The sequence below is a fragment of the Mya arenaria genome, chromosome 12 (genome assembly GCF_026914265.1).
Source record: "Mya arenaria isolate MELC-2E11 chromosome 12, ASM2691426v1".
Classification (NCBI taxonomy): domain Eukaryota; kingdom Metazoa; phylum Mollusca; class Bivalvia; order Myida; family Myidae; genus Mya; species Mya arenaria.
This window is the reverse complement of record NC_069133.1, coordinates 42,057,110-42,075,315: the sequence shown is the minus strand read 5'-3', so window position 1 is coordinate 42,075,315 and position 18,206 is coordinate 42,057,110. Positions and strand designations below refer to the sequence as shown.

The following is an 18,206-nucleotide window of genomic DNA, read 5'->3' as shown; positions in this document are numbered from 1 at the left end:
CAGTTTAATATTTGTTCTAGATACGCATGATATGTTTTCCGTTGAAGAATCGAACGAAACGGATGGCAAATAATTGGGTTTCCGGGTTACATGTACCGAAAACGCGAACTATAGAAGAACATTTTTACAGAATTCATTCGGAACTCCTCGGCCATTTTCCATCCAAAACTACATCAGTAGAAGACGTTTGTAAAATTCTAAATAATAGTATTAGTTTAAAGTAATGTATAAGGTGTATTTTGTATTACTAAGTTACAATTGATTGTCAATGAAATGTATACTTGCATAAATAATTAAGATTCCAAACAGTAAAGGCATAACGTAAAACTGTTAATTGAAATAACTTTGCGATGTACATACAGTGTAGTTTAAATGTAAAGATTTCTGACATTCTAAACCGTCCATATACATCGATGGAAAATGGCCGAGGAGTTCCGATTGTAAAAAAAAGCCTTTGACAAAACTTTGTGACTTTACGTCAATTCAACATATAATAACATGTTGGGAGAAATGTAGCTCCTAGTTTTTCTTATAGTGTTAACTTGCCCCGGTAGTTTGCACAAGCGTTGGTGATTATATGTAAAATAATATATTGTTATTATTTATTGTTTAAGTTGTGCGTAAGATTCGGTAAATTATTTGTCGAATGACTTATCGTGTCAGTCTATGTACATATATTATCTATTATATTTTATAAATAAATATCAAAAATGTGTTCCATATCTTCTGAGTATTGGCCTAATCTACAACTACATCTGTTTCCATGGCAACATTAAAGGGTCACTCTTCTAAATTTCATGTTGGTGATATTTCCTTTCAGTGATCAACATTTTATTTTTTTTCCAACGAAAAGGTAGTATTTCTCGTAATCCAATACATCTATTTCAGTAAAAACAGCAGTCAGCCGTTATTGACTTTCATCAGGTGAAGCGGTAGATAGAAAGAGTTGCTGACCCAGTTAATGGGAAGTTTACACAATATATTAGACCCTATATATAATGGGCTGATTGTTTAAAACTGTGTTGTTATTTTTTAATGAAGTGCTAATATGTTTAAGTAAAACAATTACAGATGTTCAAAACAGTTGTCTTACATATTTTTTTTGAAATACTGCAGATCACAAGTGTATCAAGTAGACTTCCATAGCAGTAAAGATTTGAAACTTAACAACGTAGAAAACGTCATCGTTGTTAACTTTCAAATATTTACACAATTCTAAACAACCGGCCCAACGTTTAAATATGACTGGAAGCCGGCTACAATTCAATTATTTAGTTTAAACATATTTATTTTACAACGATTGTGAAACAAGTTATTACAACAATATATTGATCACTCTCGTTGGCACGATTTTACGCGAGAGTGGGTCTTGTGTTGTGGGGGAAACTGGAGCAAACCCACTTGTCAGGCTTGGTGACCACAAACCAAACTCACATGCGCCAAAGCCGGGAATCGAACCCGGATCGCCTACGTGAGAAGCGAGTGCGCTAACCAGACAATTCAATTATTAGTTACGTTACGTATGCTCTGTCTTTTTGCTGGAATGATCTAGTCCTCCTCAAAATGTGTCCTTAAAATAAATAACCAAGTGAAATACTGCAAGTGTTTGTGATCATTCGGTGAAATATATTGCTATCTTACATTAGATCAAACAATTATCGCCTCAGACTATATTAATAATAAATTAAACGTAATCAACAGCAAGAAACAGTATTTTTATTTCTTTGAAAAAGTGCATTTGGCGGCAATGACACACATCATACAAATTATGTGCCATAATAGTAATCAAAATCAAACAATAACATTTGGCCAATTGCTCAGACCTTTGTCAAAGCTACAGTTGTCAACAGCCTCGTTGTTAACTTAGAAATCCTTACTACTCTGAGAGTTTCATGGACATATGTCTTGCAGATATTGAGAAAACTGCTTTAGCTATGCTTACTTTATTTAAACACCACTGCAAATAATAAAATAGTTCACCTTTAAATGTTAACAACTATGCCGGTGTTAACGGCGTTTAATAATACTCTGAACAATCGGCCCAATTCCATTTAAATTAGAAAACCGTCCAAACATGAAAACAATACATGGTCAGCAACAGCAGCTACAGCAGTATTAAGCAAGGGCGCCTTTCACGGCTATGACGCAGCAGCCAGATGTGATGCCCGCGATCAGAAACAGGAAAACCCAGAAGAAGACGAAGTCCAGGGCGCCCACCGCGTCTTCCCATGTAACGTCATCCGACAGGCGGCGCTTCACCTCCTCGATGGTGAGTCCCCGGACATAGCCGCCAGATTTCGCAAAACACGTGCGGCACCGCATCCGTCGGATACACTTAGTGAGGCTCTGTAGACCTGTAAGCGGAAGAGCTCGAGATGCATGACATATCACATAGAAGAAGTAGAAGAAGAAGCAGCAAAAAGTATAATAATAATAATAATAATAATAATAATAATAATAATAATAATAATAATAATAATAATAGTAATAATAAATAATAATAATAATAATAATAATAATAATAATAATTATAATGATATTAATAATAAAATGGAAATACTTGATGGGACGGGCACTTCCGGTTCACGCGCGAAGAGACGGAGCTGTATAATTGTGATCATTGAGATGAGGGCGCTGAGGAAGGTAACGAGGAAGAGGTAGGCGGAGAATGTAGACACCTTGTCGGCCGTCCGCGGAAGCTCCGCGCTGATGATCGTCAGGAACACCGCCAGAGCCAGGAAGGCCGTCACCGCGAATCCCGTCTTCTCGCCGGAAGACGCGGGCAGCGCGAAGACGAACGCGTTCAAAACGGCGAGCATAATCACGGGTATGAGGATATTCAGGAGGTAGAAGAGCGGCTTCCGTTTCATCTGGATGGCGAACGTGACGCCAGATGATGTTGTGGTTTCAAAGTTGTTCGCTTCCGTTAGTTCGATGCTCCACTCACTGTTTTCGCTGAATCCCGTCATGTCAAGCCCCCCGGTTCCCACCGTCGCCATAAGAAGATTCTTCGGATTACTCCAAACAACAAACTTCAGCTCACACGTTGTTCTATCAAACGGGAAGTATGTGACGTCAACTGCGCATGCGCTTTCGAATACATGATACGGGCGCCACGTGACCACACCAGTACTTTTTACCCTCACGTTATAAAACTTGTTTCCCAGTCCAGTCAACGTTTCAAACCCATTCTGTAACGCGAGATCCGGAAGCCAGATGTCCGATTGCGGAATAAGCACTTCCGATACGTCAGAGTTCTCCCAGTTGTCCTGTAGAACCTCGTCTGTCCACGAGATCTCGAGGTACGCCGTGGTTTCCAGCTTCTGCTCAGAGCTGTCGAAGTTGTTGATTCCGAGCAGATGGAGGTCGACGGACACGCCGACCGCCTGCGACTGGTCGCTCAGCAGCGGCCGCACGCGGCTATCGTAGTTAGTGAACGTCTCGGATAAATGGGTATTCATGTCCGTCGCGGAAACGCCTGCATGCGCCTCAGTGACGCAGACTGCTAACACGCAGAAAAGTAACTCCCTCATGTTTTTATTTTATTAACAATATTTTGAGGTGATAAGTAAGAATATGATTCAAACTTTCTTTCTATTGTTTTAATTTAACTAATTGAAATCGATACGTAATGAAACCTAATTATCTGTGCAGTATTTTGTATTGTTTTCGCAACACCTAGCGCTCACCCTGAGCAAGAACAAAAGACACTTATGCTTTCAATAATTCTATATTTGTATATTCCATATTCATGTTTAATCTGCAATCTTTCGTGTTTTTTTAAAATAAAATAATTATGTATGTACATTTATGATGTTTTAATAAGATTGACGATAAAAGACAACAAAAATGGATCGTTTCGTAATTCTGTTTGCCGTCGTGTTATACAGCAGCATCTTACTAAATCCAGTAAGCTGCATAACATCGGAAGAAATGCGCCTGCACCTGGGAAACGTACTGCCGGTTAACTATACGACCTACATCCGGCCTGTCTTGGATCAGTCAACCGCCGTGGCCGTGACCGTCGACCTGCACCTTATCGGGATAAACTATTTTGACAACCAGGAACAAAAGCTGGTGACGACGGCGTACTTGGACATTCAGTGGACGGATGAGGTGATCGCCCGGAACTGGGGTGACGCGGGAAACGCAGACATTGAGGAAGTGTACGTACCACAGGGAAACGTCTGGGTGCCCGACATGGCGCTTCAGAATGGCTTTGAGACAATGGTAGGGTTGGGAGACTCGTTTCTATACATCCGTATAAAAAAGGACGGGACGGTTCTCTGGCGGCCGTATCAAGTGTTTGAAAGCGGATGTGAAGTAGTGATCACCTTTTTTCCGTTTGACAAAACGTCGTGTGAACTGAAACTTCTGATCTGGAGCAACACCAAGGAAAAGGTTTCGCTATCGCAGGGCACGATAGGGTTCGACACAAGTCTGTACGAAAAGAACTCCGAATGGGACATCCTTAAGACATCAACCACAGAAGTCACGTCCGGTGACAATTCTGGAATTCTTTTCATTATTGAGATGAAACGGAAGCCTCTAGAGTATTTGATCACCATACTCGTGCCTGTAATCATGCTGGGTCTCCTGAACGCTTTCTTGTTCGTTCTTCCGGCGGACTCCGGGGAGAAGACCGGCTACGCGGTGACGGCGTTCCTCTCGTTCGCGGTCTTCCTAACGATAATCAGCACGGAAATGCCGCGCAACTCGGAGGACACGTCCATGTTCTCGCTCTACATCTTCATCATGACGATGGCCAGCACGGTCATGGTGGTCGTCACCATCATCCAGCTGCGAATCCACCACCGCCCGGAGGAGCGGCCCGTCTCCCGCCACTTTTACGCCATCACACAGTGCGTCCGTAGGATCCAATGCGCCATTTGCGTAGGTGGCGGCCATGTGGCCCGCGATGTCAAGCGTGCACAGGAAGCGGAAGAAGTCACGTGGAAGTCCGTATCTGCCGCCATTGACTTCATAGGCTTCTGGACATTTCTGATCTTTATGACAGTGTTTACGGCGACAATACTGGCCGTTTCCATGCTGGGGGATAAGTATCTCCAGTGAAGATGTTACATAAATCGGAGTTCATTTTGAAACTGTTATTAACCATTAACCATTCGACGTATGGGAAGCAACTCGTACATAATAATATAGAGAATTACTTGCACAGTTGTCTTTCTTTAAAGGGCAAGAGATACTCAAAACCTTGATGGTCGCAGACTACTAAATAAATTCCCTATATATTCTATAGACAGTTGAAAGATTTGCTCGCGAAATAACACTGATCTATAATGTTTCACGAACCCTAACACCATAATTATATGGGGAGAAAGTTTCGAATATGAGCTAAATGTTAAACAGCGTTAGAAATAAAGTTATGTTTTTATAAGAAAAATAAAATTAGTTGAACGTAACCACTGTATAATCGGGCATGACAAGTCGTTAAACTATAAGTTGATTATTAATCCTCTTCTTCCAAGCCAGTCATCGATTTCTCTTCTTATTCCTTCTTACTTTGTTAAAGTGACATTCTTATTCAAAATCAATACATACACATGTATAACAAACATACATTTTGACTAATAAACCTTTAACTACTTACTAAATTATGCATTTATGGAAAATATTAATAACTGATAACAAGATTATAACCATGTAATTAATAGCTGAAAGCGCAAAAATATTAAATGAATGGTGAATGCTAAAAGATATTCTGTGGTCTACTATAGTCTCATAAGGTAGAAATAACGTGTTTATGCTCATTTCTTTCAAATTAAACTCGGTATCCTTCATAAGAACCATTGTTTTCGACATTTATTCATCGTTTTTGGAATATTAAAACAATAGTATTAATTGTGTTAAATCTTTTTTGGGAGTAAGAGTGCTTGTTTAAAAAAAGAATGTTGTTGATAATCGTTTCTTTCTGCCCAGTAAGATTTTTACTTTTGTTATAACCACTGACATATTTATTGTTCTTTTTACAAGCGACGCAATTATTATGCACCAGTCAATTGTAACCTCGGCACTCCAGGTCCGGGGAATAGCACGGACTTTGACTTTTGGTCCAGCCATGGTCCGTAAAATCCCCGCCCTGCGCGGACGAACTGTTGGTAAATCCCCGCCGAATGCCCCCGCATCCCAGGGACCCTAGGTAAGACCCATTCCCCGCTATATTTAACGCGAAGACAAAACCACCACATTCACCCGGCACTGCGGGGTCACCTGGAAGGTAAAAACACGGCCCATTTCCCCGGTATACCCCCAGACCTGGTGGGTGGGGGCGGCCGTGGTTGCAATTGACTGGTGCATTACAACCCGAATTACATTGCCCTGTATTTAAATCTGTAAATATGTTATTAGACTGTTGACTATATAAAATGACAGATAAGCAGAGAGGTTTAAATATCAAGTCTAAACTGTCTTCCTCAATCATTACCTATCATGTATGCAATTCATTCTTTGCTTCATGTTCATATACAATAAATATTGTTTAAACCAAACTGCAGTTTTCTTGTATTTTTGGAACGTTAATGACCCGTTAACTTGTAAAACTACGTTTACAACGCACCACAAACTTTTCGACAAATTCATAATTTTAGGCATGCAAGAAAAAATATCAATCATGTTTTTCCGGTCTGGATCGAAAAATCCGCCCCTCGGGCACGCTGCGTTACCGGTAACGAGGCGCCGAGGCTTACGCGCGTGCCCTAGAGTCGGATTTTTCTATCCGTACCGAAAACACATGATATATACTTATAAGGAGAGGGGGGACGGCGTGGATACAAGTGACTGGTGCATTACAACTCTCGAATTACATTACCCTGTATTTTAATCCGTAAACAAGATGTTTACACTGTTGACTATATAAAATGACAGGTAAGCAGAGAGGTTTGAATATCGAGTCTAAACTGTCTTCCTCAATCATTACCTATCATGTATGCAATTCATGTTCTTGCTTCATGTACTTTTATACAATAAATATTGTTTAAACCAAACTGCATGTAGTTTAGTCGTATTTTTGGAACGTTAATGGCCCGTCAACTAGTAAAATTATATATAAACGCACCACAAATTTATGAGTACCTCTATTACAAATCGGAGTACTTTTAATACAAAAAAATCACTCCGCATCAAAAGCTTTTTTTTAGTATTTTTATTACTTGTTTTTTGTTGTTGTTTTTCGTTGTTTTTTTGTTTTTATCTTTTATAATACTGTCGTTTATTTCACTGTTAAGATATCATATAAAAAGTCAACTTGATCGATGAAGAAAGGAAATTAGAAGGAATAATTATACAAAACACAAATAACAACAAAAATAATAATGCTCACTATTATAGGAAATCTACATGAACGTAGAAACCCTTAATGGGTCAGAGTTAAACAAATATTTTTGATTCAACACAAAATAAACCGAATTCCACTCAATATGCGTTAAAAGAACTGTTTCCGATGACTTTTGTATGTATGGTTTGGTACTAAACACTTTTTTCAAATAATGTGTGTAAAGTGAACATGTTTTATATCCTTTACATTGTGAAATGGTTTAAACTGATATATTCATTATAAGATCCATCCTATGTGCTATTGCCGTATGTCTTATATATAGTTTGATTTATTTAAATGTATTTATATGTCACAAGAAACTACATGTATGTAGTTTACGTGAATAAAAACATGTTCTGTTCTGTTCTGTTCTGTTCTGTTCAATGTCTTGCAAAAACAAATGGGCCAATTGTTCAGGACATTAGTTAAATCAACACTGTGATTTACGACATCTTTGTTAACTTTAAAGGCGAACTTTTTCATGGTGGGCACAGATATTTAAATAAAAATAGGTACAGCTGAACCAGTTGTCTCGGATCATGTTAGGAATATTGCGGGTCATAAGCTTGCGTGTAAGCTGTAAGTGAATCTATAGTACAGTCTGTTCTTACGTTTGATCTTATTGAGTGATATGTATTTAATAAGATCCAATCACGTTATCAAATACAAGGGATTTCCCCTTTAACTTAATAAAGCGATTACCTCATTCAATTTGTTTTCTTATTTCTGCAAAGGATCTTGGTATATTTACATTAATAGTAGAAATATTTAGTTCATTAAAGCTCATATTTTACTTTTGGCAGACACTTAAAGCTGGCTATATTCATATAAAATATGATTACTTTCTTGGCATAGCAATGCAGTTATGCACCAGTCAATTGTAACCACGCCCCCCCCCCCCCGCAGGTCCGGGGGTATACCGCGGATAGCTGGGGAAATGGGCCGTGTTTTTACAATCCAGGTGGTCCCGCAGTGCCGGGTGAATGCGGTGGTTTTGTCTTTGCGCCATAGGAATGGGGAATGGGCCTAACCTTGGGTCCCTGGGGTGCGGGGGCATTTGGTGGGGATTTTACCAGCAGTTTGTCCCTGCAGGGCTGGGATTTTACCTCGGGTTGACTGTACCGAAATTCAAAGTCCCCGCTATTCCCCGGACCTGGGGGGGGGCGTGGTTACAATTGACTGATGCATTATAAGTACGGTATTATTTTCCTGTGTGCTTTTTGTATTTAATACTAAGTGTTCTTATTTGCAGTGTTTAGTAGAATGTAATAAAATCAGCCGTTTCTAGTTCGTCATCTTATTGATTTTCGATTAGTGTTGTCTTTTTGATTTTCTCACACTATTTTGACCAGAGAAATTTAAATACATTCTGTGGTGTAAAAATTTATTGCATAATATAAATAAATTTATAAGAGGCAGAAGAATGGATTGTATTACCGTTATTGTTCCATAGAATGTCAGGGTTCTTTTTCTCCATTTGTTTATAATTTTGATACAATTGCAATTCAGGTCTTGCATTTGGATAAGATTCGCACCAAAGTAAACACCAAGTGCTTCTATGTAAGCTTAAAGAGACTTGATCATGGTTTGTAAACGCACTTTATACGGATCTTTTTAATTACGAAATCATAAGGAGTGTTAAAACTAAGATACGTCGGCTGTAACCCTTCAACAAATGTTCATATATACTCAATTATTGTCTTTGAAGTCCATAATTTTGAAATGCGTTACAAACGTGATTCAATAAAAGGCTGTAGCGTGATAAGTTGATTGCCATTATCACGTGCTGCTACCAATGTTTTCAATAAAGATTTAAATATCCGGGTTTTCATTTTTCCCTTTACTGTACCGGCGTGGGTTCGTTGGTTGTTTGATTATACTTTAATTGTATATTATTCTGCATTTTTGGTATCAAAAAGTAAAAAAAATATACAATACATACGTTTTCAGATGCTTTGCCAGGGAAAACATTTTGGTGCCAAAACACGAGCCCTTTAATTCGATGCCAAGAACGTCGTCCGTTTTACACTATCTCTATGTTTACCAATCCATATTGCATCAATGCTGTTGTTTTTAAACACAGACACGCGGCTAAATCCATCAATCATTTTTAAAATAACAGGGAATTGGATTTTCATTTTTTTTTTTGCAATTCATGCTCTTGTATCATCTGCAAGTTATGCTATGTTTATGCATGCATTTGTTGACACTTTAATGCCATTTATTTATTGACATCAAAAGACCAAGGATTGTTTGTTTCGGAAAGGATTTTATTCTCATATCTCTAAGCTAGCGGGGCCAATTTACTATTTTTATTTGGATATAATTTACGTAATATTTTCTTCTTTAAGAGCTTTTAGACTTAAAATATGAATTGTCTTATGATTACACAAAAAAACAACATATTTTATCTATCAAAATAAATTTAAGTATATAGTTTAAGTAATTGACATTTAAAGCTGCACTCTCACAGATTGACCATTTTAACAACTTTTTTATTTTTTGTCTTGAATAGAGCAAATTTTTGCGTACATGTCTGCAAACCAATGATATAAGATTAGTGACAAAAAAATAGGATCGTAGAATTTCATATTTCCGTTCGAAAATTAATGTTTTATGGCTTAAACCGTTAGTAACGGTTTAAGAAAAATGCATAAAAAATCAATTTTTGAACTTATATATAAAAATCTGCCATCTGATTTTTTGTCAGCAGTCTTATGTAACTGGTTTCCATGGATGTTCGCAAAAATTGGCTCGTTCCAAGACAAAAAATAAAAAAAGTTGTCAAAACGTTCAATCTGTGAGAGTGCAGCTTTAAGTATGTGTTGGCTTGTTGAAATAAGCTACATAAGCCTGTTAAGCTTAACAAGTTTCAAGAAATTGGGGCCCGAGTATTAATATGTTTTTGAGCAATGGTCAAGGTTAAACAACGTTTTACACGCTGCAAAAGGCGCCACGCTTCGACGAGACATAGAATGTTGTCATGCCTCCACTCAAACTCATACCTGCTTAAAAAGACGCTACCAGCCCGTCTTTTCGGGAAACCGCACTTCAGGGGGTGCGCGTTTCCCATGCGTGTAAACTTACCCGGGAGATACACTCTTCAATTGAAACTCAATCAAGTTTTAAAAATAGTAAGGAGAAGAACAATGAAACGAGACAGTTGGTTCCATGAAAATATTTCATCATCACAATTAATCACAACAACTTTCAATATGTGCAAGAAGTTCGGGATGCTGGGTGTTTGTAAAACCTTTGTCACAGGAAGGACACCTGAGAATTGTTTCTACCGGAAGTGACATAGTTTGGCGCATGGTCTGATCTGATGACGTCACTTCCGTCGTTAGATCATAACTTGTCCGTTTCGAATTCGGAGGAGATCCGCTGTCTCTCGCATGATCAGAATCTTTAGAGTGAGAGGAAAACGATGACGCATTTAAAGATAAGAATTTCTCATCGTCTTTACTTTCCCTTCGGTCCGGGCTTTGCCCAATGTATATTCGTTGATCCGGCACGTTCGGTACATTGTACACTTGTCTAAAACTTTGGGGCTCGGTGCCGGGATTTCCACTATCAGTATTGTCAGTCATGTTGTCCATAATGACGGGTCTGTTTTCAACGTAAACGTAACTTTCCATCGTTGGACTAGTGACGTCACTGGGGTTAGTCACGTGTGCGCCATCTATGACGTTGAATCTGTCCAGGTTAAGACGCACATCACGTTTAGGGCTGCTGCTCACGCCGCGCGCGGCCAAACCCTGGAAACGACAAGAAAATCATACATCCAAACTATTTATAACAAAACTTAGTTCAAAATATCACGCCAAGTCCAACTAACCATTATTTATCAGGAAAAACCTTGTTGTTGTTGTTTTTTACTATAATATCATTCCTTAGCATTGTTTTAATGCGCTTGTTGTCATGGAAATGATCTATTTATATTTTATGCAAAGCATTTATTTTTTATTTATTTAAATGCATTATTTTCCTTAACAGATTTTTAACCGTAGTGGGGAATTTGTGACCACCTAGCTATTAATCAAAAATCCCATTTATAAAAGCTTATATGTTATATCAGTACATAAATCATATGGTGTTTTTTTATGAAGCCTAAGGAAAATTAATCATAAATGCATTAAAAAAATAAAAATGTTTTGTATCTACCTATACTCCCTTTAAAACGCAAAAGTTAACCAGCGATCACAGTTTACTCCCCGGCTTAACTTTACACTTTTACATGTAAAAAATAAGCTGAGCCATAAATAACTGATAATGGAGATGCATCTATCATGGCTGCACAGTATAGATGTATAAAATATGTTCATACCTCACAGCTTTGCTGGACAGCGTTATTGTGGAACGGAACCTCGGAGTACTCGTTCCGGGGCGCCGGGTAATCGTTCCTGGGACTTACCCAGGTATTCGCCATGTTGGACATAGACCGCTTTAGGGACTCAATCTAAAACAGAAATAGGATACTTGTGTATATTGAAAATGTAAAACCGCAAGTCTTCAAAAATATTCTAACAATGATGCAAGAAAGAAACACAAATTTCATTGACTTAAACCACGCTTTGAAACTAAAATATATATCGAAATAATGCTGCCCTTAATATTACGGGTGTCCCAGAGTTCTCTAAAGCAGCATCAGGCATACGACATATTATTTGAATGTTTAAATGTTTTTTCTGTATGATATATACACGTGTTCAATTAAACAACCCATAAAAAACCTCGTCTTTTTTCCAGCGTCATTCCCAATAACCTACCTCTTTCCTGAGTCGCGTTGTTTCCGTTTCCAGGCGGGACACCTTATTCTGTGCACGCTCTCGGTCGCGTCTCTCGCTCTCAAAATCCTCCGTACAAATCTGAATCTGAGCCTTAAGCGCCTCAATCGTTTCCGACGCATCCGTTCGCCCACCGCCGCCACTTCCGCCATTCATGGCCGGCGCGGACCGCAGCTGCCGCATTTCCGCTTTCAGGCCCCCAATCTGCTCATGCGCGTTCTCGAACTCGCGTTTAAACTGCAAAAAGGGAGAAACAGTGAATCATCTGTTAACAATGGCTTGTGTGTTAACTTTGTCAAACATCCTAAAAAGTTGTCAGATTTTAATCGAAATCTAAATTACTTGTTATAATGGTCAGGCCTTTATATACGATATAATTACAGACCAACCAGCACATTTCGATCGGCCTTTCTAAAAGGGCCTGCAAACCACCAACTACATTTGATTGGAACTGCAGACCAACCAACAAATTTCGTACGGCCTTTCTAAAATGGCCTGCAAACCACCAACTACATTTGATCGGAACTGCAGACCAACCAACAAATTTCGCACGGCCTTTCTAAAATGGCCTGCAAACCACCAACTACATTTGATCGGAACTGCAGACCAACCAACAAATTTCGTACGGCCTTTCTAAAAGGGCCTGAAAACCACCAACTACATTTGATCGAAACTGCAGACCAACCAACAAATTTCGCACGGTCTTTCTAATATGGCCTGCAAACCACCAACTACATTTGATCTGAACACCTACCCTATCTCTTTCACTGACTAGCTGGGTCAGTAACCGTTTGTGGTGCTCTGTTTCTTTTGAGAGTCGTCTGTTCTCGTCGAGCACTTGGTTCACTTCCGCCTGCGTGTCAGGTGCTAGGTCTCCCCGACGCGCCTCGAGCTCCGCCACTTGTGCCCGGAAGTGCGCAAGTTCTGTCTGTAACTGCGTTAGGTAGGCGTCACGTTGGCCGTTGTGTTCCTGCCAGCGTCTGTTCATATCGTACACCTGAACGGACGGAAAGACAAGTTAGATTTTTTCGACGGTAGAGACAGACATATTTCGCTGCATTCTCGTACACCAGGCCCCGATTTCTCGAAACTTCTTAAGTCCCTTTTAACAGGATTAAGCTTAGCTCACTATTTTTGTTTTTCAATAATTTCATAATATTAACTTCTTCAATAGTTTGTTATACTTTTGATAGGAATTATCTTCATGATAATCACAAATAACCTTTTTCATTCATCAAAATTCAATTTAAGTATATGTATTTCGGCTCATTAAAATAAGCTTCTTAAGCCTGTTTAGCTGAAGAAGTTTCGAGAAATTGGGGGCAGAACGATATGATGCTATGCGTACATTATCAGATATCTGATGAATAAGAATGATTTTGCTGGTATACTTGAGTTGTTAGATAGTAAAAATATGTTTAATGTCCTGAAGCGCTATACATTAACTATCATAAGTTATTTCCTTACTTAGTCAAATTCATAAAATGTTCAAGAAATGTATAGTTGTTTTAATATAAATATAAATCATGATTTTTCAGTAAGTCAATACAAAATATATATTTCAAAACAATCATAGTATTGTATCATATGACGGTTGAGATACTAAAATTAGGAAAATGACTTCAGTTAGGAAAAAAATTAAGATTTTATTTGATTACCGGAAAATGTTTAGTCATTACTTTCAATCTAAGATAGTAGATTAATCTTACATGGGATGAAATTGTTCATACATAGTCAATGTGTTGTCTAACACAAGAGACAGCTAATAGTGGAGTGTAACCTAACGGAAGTTCATACCTCCTTATGCTGTTTCCGTAACAATTTGTTTTCCTCTGCCATGCGCGCCAACTCGCCGCTATTATCACTCGACTGAAAGACGCAAAGAATTCATTTGTTAAGAAATATAATACAAAACAATAATGATCTTTTTAAAATAGCACAAGCAGACGCATATTTCAGATACATTTTAGCACAAAAAGACGTAGGCTTCAGACCTGCTTTACATCAGCTTACAGTGCACCTTCAAACAATATGCACAGTGAATGTGGTGGCATATGGATGCATGCACAATCGATGCGGTGGCATATGGGAATCAGAGGCGGATTCCAGGATTTGATGTTAGAGGGTTGTAACTAAAGCGCGTAACCCAGCGTAACCTTTTGACTTACGCCCCTCACTAAGAACCGAAATTTATTTAGCTTAAAGAGTTGGCAGGGATGGGGGGGGGGGTATTTTACCTAGTCCGGAATTTGGATTTGACATCCCCCCCCCACCTGCTCCATAAATGTGATTTAGATCACAAGTGGTTGTAAACATCCCCTGGGTCCCTATTCTTACCCCGAAATACAAACATTTTATTCGATCTCACAATAATATTTCTTCAAAATTGCTTCAAAAAGTGTAGTAAATCCCGCGACGACGTGCGCCGATATACACGAGGCAGTGTCGGTCAGAAATGGAATAAAAATCATAAAATGAGCATATTAAGTGTGTAATAATAAACTTGGCCCCCATCTCCTACCGACACTGTCAAAAAGATTTGAATCTAAAAAGAGGAAGTTACACCGAAAGGACGCAAAAAACATTATGTAAACGAAATTATTTTTGTAAAGTGATGCTTGTTAGTCATATTAATTTAGAACATGTTATTTTGCAATGCCTTGTTTTTCTATAAAAACCACAACCCTTGTACTGCTTTTGAAAAAAGTCACGACTTCTATAATTTAACAACAAAAATATTTTTTGCTACGTGATGAAATGCATAAATGTTAATTTATTTGTTTGTTATGCATGTGAACAACAGGATACGGTACGCGATGTTACCAATTTAGGTAGTACACTGTGGTGCGTTTTTAATTGCGCGCACTGTAACCCGGAAACTCTCGAACAATCAGTGAGCCATATTATCGACGCTAGAGCTGACCAATCAGCGCGTTGTTTACGAAGGAGGAAGTTTAACGAAGGGGCGGTAAATAAAATTCCCAGGTTATATTTACCAATAATTTAGGTGACAATTTGAATAAACAAAGTGAAACTCAGGTACGCAATAAATTGATAACCGTTAATTGACCTTGGTACAATAACTTATTGTGAAGCTGAAGATAAGGCTATTTTTAGGGGGCCGGAAAAGCAGCAATACATGTATATCTTAAAATCGGCATAAAGCTACAAGGCAGATAAGACATTCCACAATATCGTGGCACAAATGTAATAAAACTTCTCTTCCTGATCCATTAAATGGAATTTAATACCACACGCATTTAGAAAACCTGAAAAGATTAATTATCATGAGATATCGTGTAATGTTAACCCGCGCGCATTGGATAGAAATCTTATCATGAATTAAGAGAGCGAGGTCATCGTTCGTCGACTTGAAGCAAAATAGGATAATAGATTTATAATACGAGTGTCAATAATGTTTATACCAGAAATTGACATTATTTTAGTCGACTGAATGATTGTTTGGTTAACATTAACAGCATCTTACCAAGCAACAACTTTAAAACCGCTACTGCCCACCAAAATGTACATGGTGGTTTCCAAATAGAACTTCAAGGTCTGTTCGCGCCAGTTGGATGCATTATAGCCTGATCATAGTGCATCCCTAGTTGGGATATTATGTATTTTATGGATGCGACATCCCCTCATCAGTGGGTGAGAAATGAGGCCGGAGCTAACATTCTGGAACCCAAATCCTGGTTGTGTTACAACGTTGACTGTTACACAACCGAAAAGAGACCAGACGTGGCCCGGAGCCACCCTCGGTTAAAGCAGAATCCTTGTATATACACTCGCATTTCAACAAGTCATTCCTAAAGAAAAAATGATTGCGGGTGTCGTCTTATGTTTACCTCGCTGCAAACTGTCTCCGGCGTCGTAATTTTTCCCTGTTCGTCCAATTTCCGGGCGAGCTGCCGGCACTGTTCAGCCACGCTAAATAGCTGCTGCTGGAGCGTGCGACTCTCTTCCGCTAGGTGTCGAACTTTCTCTTCCCGACTCGCGACCTCGTTTTGGCACTGTGCCAATTCCTCGCGTAACAACGTGATCGTTTGGTCCTTCTCGCTGTCCGAGGATTGGAGAATATGCTGCAGCTCAAAAACATTCGCCTCAAGTGCATTTTTTTCACGTTGGAGATCTGCATTGGTCTAAAATGACAAAAGTAATCATACGATACTTACGATATAAACGCGGTTATTTTAGCCTAACATCGTGTATTTAAATGTTTTCTAAGTGATGGTATATTTGATGGCGGAAGAGGTTATTGCATTACTGCATTTCAGTAAAAAAGAAACGTTTTATACTGAGCTCATAATTTACTAGTAAGGAACATTTTTTAAAGATGCCGAAAGCAGGCGATGCAAGTGCGACGAACATTTAAAACGAACTTAAACTTCATCTTAATTGCATAACTGCTGTTACTTGTTAAGAAAGTTCAAGTAAAGCGGTGCCATACCTGTTGTAAATATGCTAGTTCCTCCGGATCCCCCGACTTCGACCGAGCGAGGTTTCTTAACCTCGAATTTTCGCGGGTCAAGTTTTCTAACAACCGTTTTGAATGTCCGGGAACATACGTTTCATTTTCATTCAACACAATTTCCGTAGACAATCCATGTTTTTCCAGTCGACTTTGTAAGTTTCTTATCACAGTTTCGAGCTGTCCAATCTTTTTCTTTAAACCTACACTTTCCTGTTTCGATTCCTGTAAAAGTTTAGAGACTGTCTCTGCTCCCCCTTTCCGAATTTTATGAGACTGTAAATCCTCTTGCAGCTTCCTAATGAGCACTTTGAAATGTTCAACCTTCTCTCTTAAAGCGTCTCTTTCCACTTCAGGTGCTAAGCTGCTTCCCGAAAGGCTTGCAATTGGCGACGTTACCATAGTAACTGCCGTATCCATGTTGTTGTTTTTTTTCCAGCAAGTTGTTCTAAAATTATAAATCAAACAGAATATTATTACGACTTCGCTGCTGTTCGGGGCAAATGTCATTGTTAAACAAATATGAACTATATAAACTTGTACATAATAAATTGCTATACACTTCATCGACAAATAATACAAGTTAAGGTTCTTTTGAAATATAAAGCAATAATGAATGAAATGTAACATTTATTAACAGGGCTATCAAAGAAACGCACATTTCAAAAATGCATAATCACGGTCATACAGTGCAACATTTGGATCGACCCTTTCATATTTTTCAATATACAATATACGCTAAATTAAAACTAGTTCATCATTATACCTCTGTTTAATACAAGGTACTGGATATTCGTTCAGAATTTTGTAAAACGAAATGAAAAATACTTTACCCTTTATACTATCCAGACATCGAAACTATGAGCTAAAACTAAAATCCCCTCGATTGTTTACTAACTACTCATGTTCTGTATTGTATTGGGAAATCCCCGTGTATTCCCGTAACTTCAACTACACTGCGAAAATAAATGACAGCTACACTACATTTGTGATTAATTGATGACGTGAACATTTTAACCCCAATCTTTCAAGTTGATAACTATTTAGTGTTTTATCAATGATTCAGCTGAATTAAAAATATATTTATCTAAGAATGTTATTCGACATAAATTCATGGAATTGAATACCACCAGCTCTTTAATAAAAAAATCTTTAAAAAGGTTAAGAGATCATGTTTTCCAGGGTATTTTTTTTTTCAATAAGTCTTTATTTATTTACCTGACTACATACATATGACTTATAATTTATAGATAAGAGATCTACCAGCGTAAACTGGTAAATTGGGCTTTATTTGTTCAACTGACTATATTTTCATGTCAACGGTTTGATTTTACCCGGTATAGCAAGACAACAATACCGTATTATCTATCGATTTAAGTAGGTCAACAGTAACGCTCGATTAGCGAGTAGGGAGAAAATGGGAAGTCGAAAAAGTTGAATGTTTTATGATCCGGTGTCTCGACGGGAAACCGCGAAAAACAATCTCAGAAATTATGTAACATTAAATTGCATTCCCCAATTACTTTGAACAAAGCTTCGCAACAACCACTTCCGGGTTTAAAGATTCCCACTTGAAACACATTATTGTATTTATTGAACCCTGTCTGTGATC

General features: G+C 38.3%; 3 protein-coding genes across 5 annotated transcripts; 1 reads left to right on the top strand and 2 right to left on the bottom strand.

Annotated features, from left to right (window-relative positions):
* Nucleotides 1-1,694: 1,694 nt before the first annotated feature.
* Nucleotides 1,695-3,588, bottom strand: LOC128212158 (acetylcholine receptor subunit beta-type lev-1-like). Its single transcript, XM_052917454.1, has 2 exons — nt 2,561-3,588; nt 1,695-2,354 (listed from the first exon to the last, which is right to left on the bottom strand). The coding sequence occupies exons 1-2, from the start codon at nt 3,531-3,533 to the stop codon at nt 2,116-2,118; spliced, it is 1,212 nt and encodes a 403-aa protein (XP_052773414.1). The 5' UTR covers nt 3,534-3,588; the 3' UTR covers nt 1,695-2,115.
* A 145-nt stretch (nt 3,589-3,733) lies between these two features.
* Nucleotides 3,734-7,216, top strand: LOC128212067 (acetylcholine receptor subunit beta-like). Its single transcript, XM_052917313.1, has one exon. The coding sequence runs from the start codon at nt 3,850-3,852 to the stop codon at nt 5,071-5,073; it is 1,224 nt and encodes a 407-aa protein (XP_052773273.1). The 5' UTR covers nt 3,734-3,849; the 3' UTR covers nt 5,074-7,216.
* Nucleotides 7,217-10,495: 3,279 nt separating this feature from the next.
* Nucleotides 10,496-17,561, bottom strand: LOC128211976 (uncharacterized). Of its 3 annotated transcripts, none has more exons than XM_052917171.1 (8): nt 17,428-17,561; nt 16,574-17,042; nt 15,972-16,265; nt 13,918-13,989; nt 12,875-13,117; nt 12,103-12,357; nt 11,661-11,792; nt 10,496-11,091 (listed from the first exon to the last, which is right to left on the bottom strand). In XM_052917171.1, the coding sequence occupies exons 2-8, from the start codon at nt 17,012-17,014 to the stop codon at nt 10,528-10,530; spliced, it is 2,001 nt and encodes a 666-aa protein (XP_052773131.1). In that variant the 5' UTR covers nt 17,015-17,042; nt 17,428-17,561; the 3' UTR covers nt 10,496-10,527. The 3 variants fall into 3 exon arrangements, with proteins under 3 accessions (XP_052773131.1, XP_052773132.1, XP_052773133.1); XM_052917172.1 differs by lacking the exon at nt 17,428-17,561 and adding an exon at nt 17,361-17,416; XM_052917173.1 differs by lacking the exon at nt 17,428-17,561 and adding an exon at nt 17,254-17,381.
* Nucleotides 17,562-18,206: the final 645 nt, after the last annotated feature.

Bases quoted from the DNA above. Each gene is read 5' to 3' on its own strand.
- LOC128211976 (XM_052917171.1), bottom strand. From the start codon at position 17,014: ATGGATACGGCAGTTACTATGGTAACGTCGCCAATTGCAAGCCTTTCG. The intron at 16,266-16,573 runs GTATGGCACCGC...TTGTCATTTTAG, and splicing joins AACTAGCATATTTACAACAG to ACCAATGCAGATCTCCAACG. The intron at 12,358-12,874 runs GTAGGTGTTCAG...CCCTTTTTGCAG, and splicing joins TAGTCAGTGAAAGAGATAGG to TTTAAACGCGAGTTCGAGAA.
- LOC128212158 (XM_052917454.1), bottom strand. From the start codon at position 3,533: ATGAGGGAGTTACTTTTCTGCGTGTTAGCAGTCTGCGTCACTGAGGCG. The intron at 2,355-2,560 runs GTATTTCCATTT...TTCCGCTTACAG, and splicing joins GGAAGTGCCCGTCCCATCAA to GTCTACAGAGCCTCACTAAG.
- LOC128212067 (XM_052917313.1), top strand. From the start codon at position 3,850: ATGGATCGTTTCGTAATTCTGTTTGCCGTCGTGTTATACAGCAGCATC.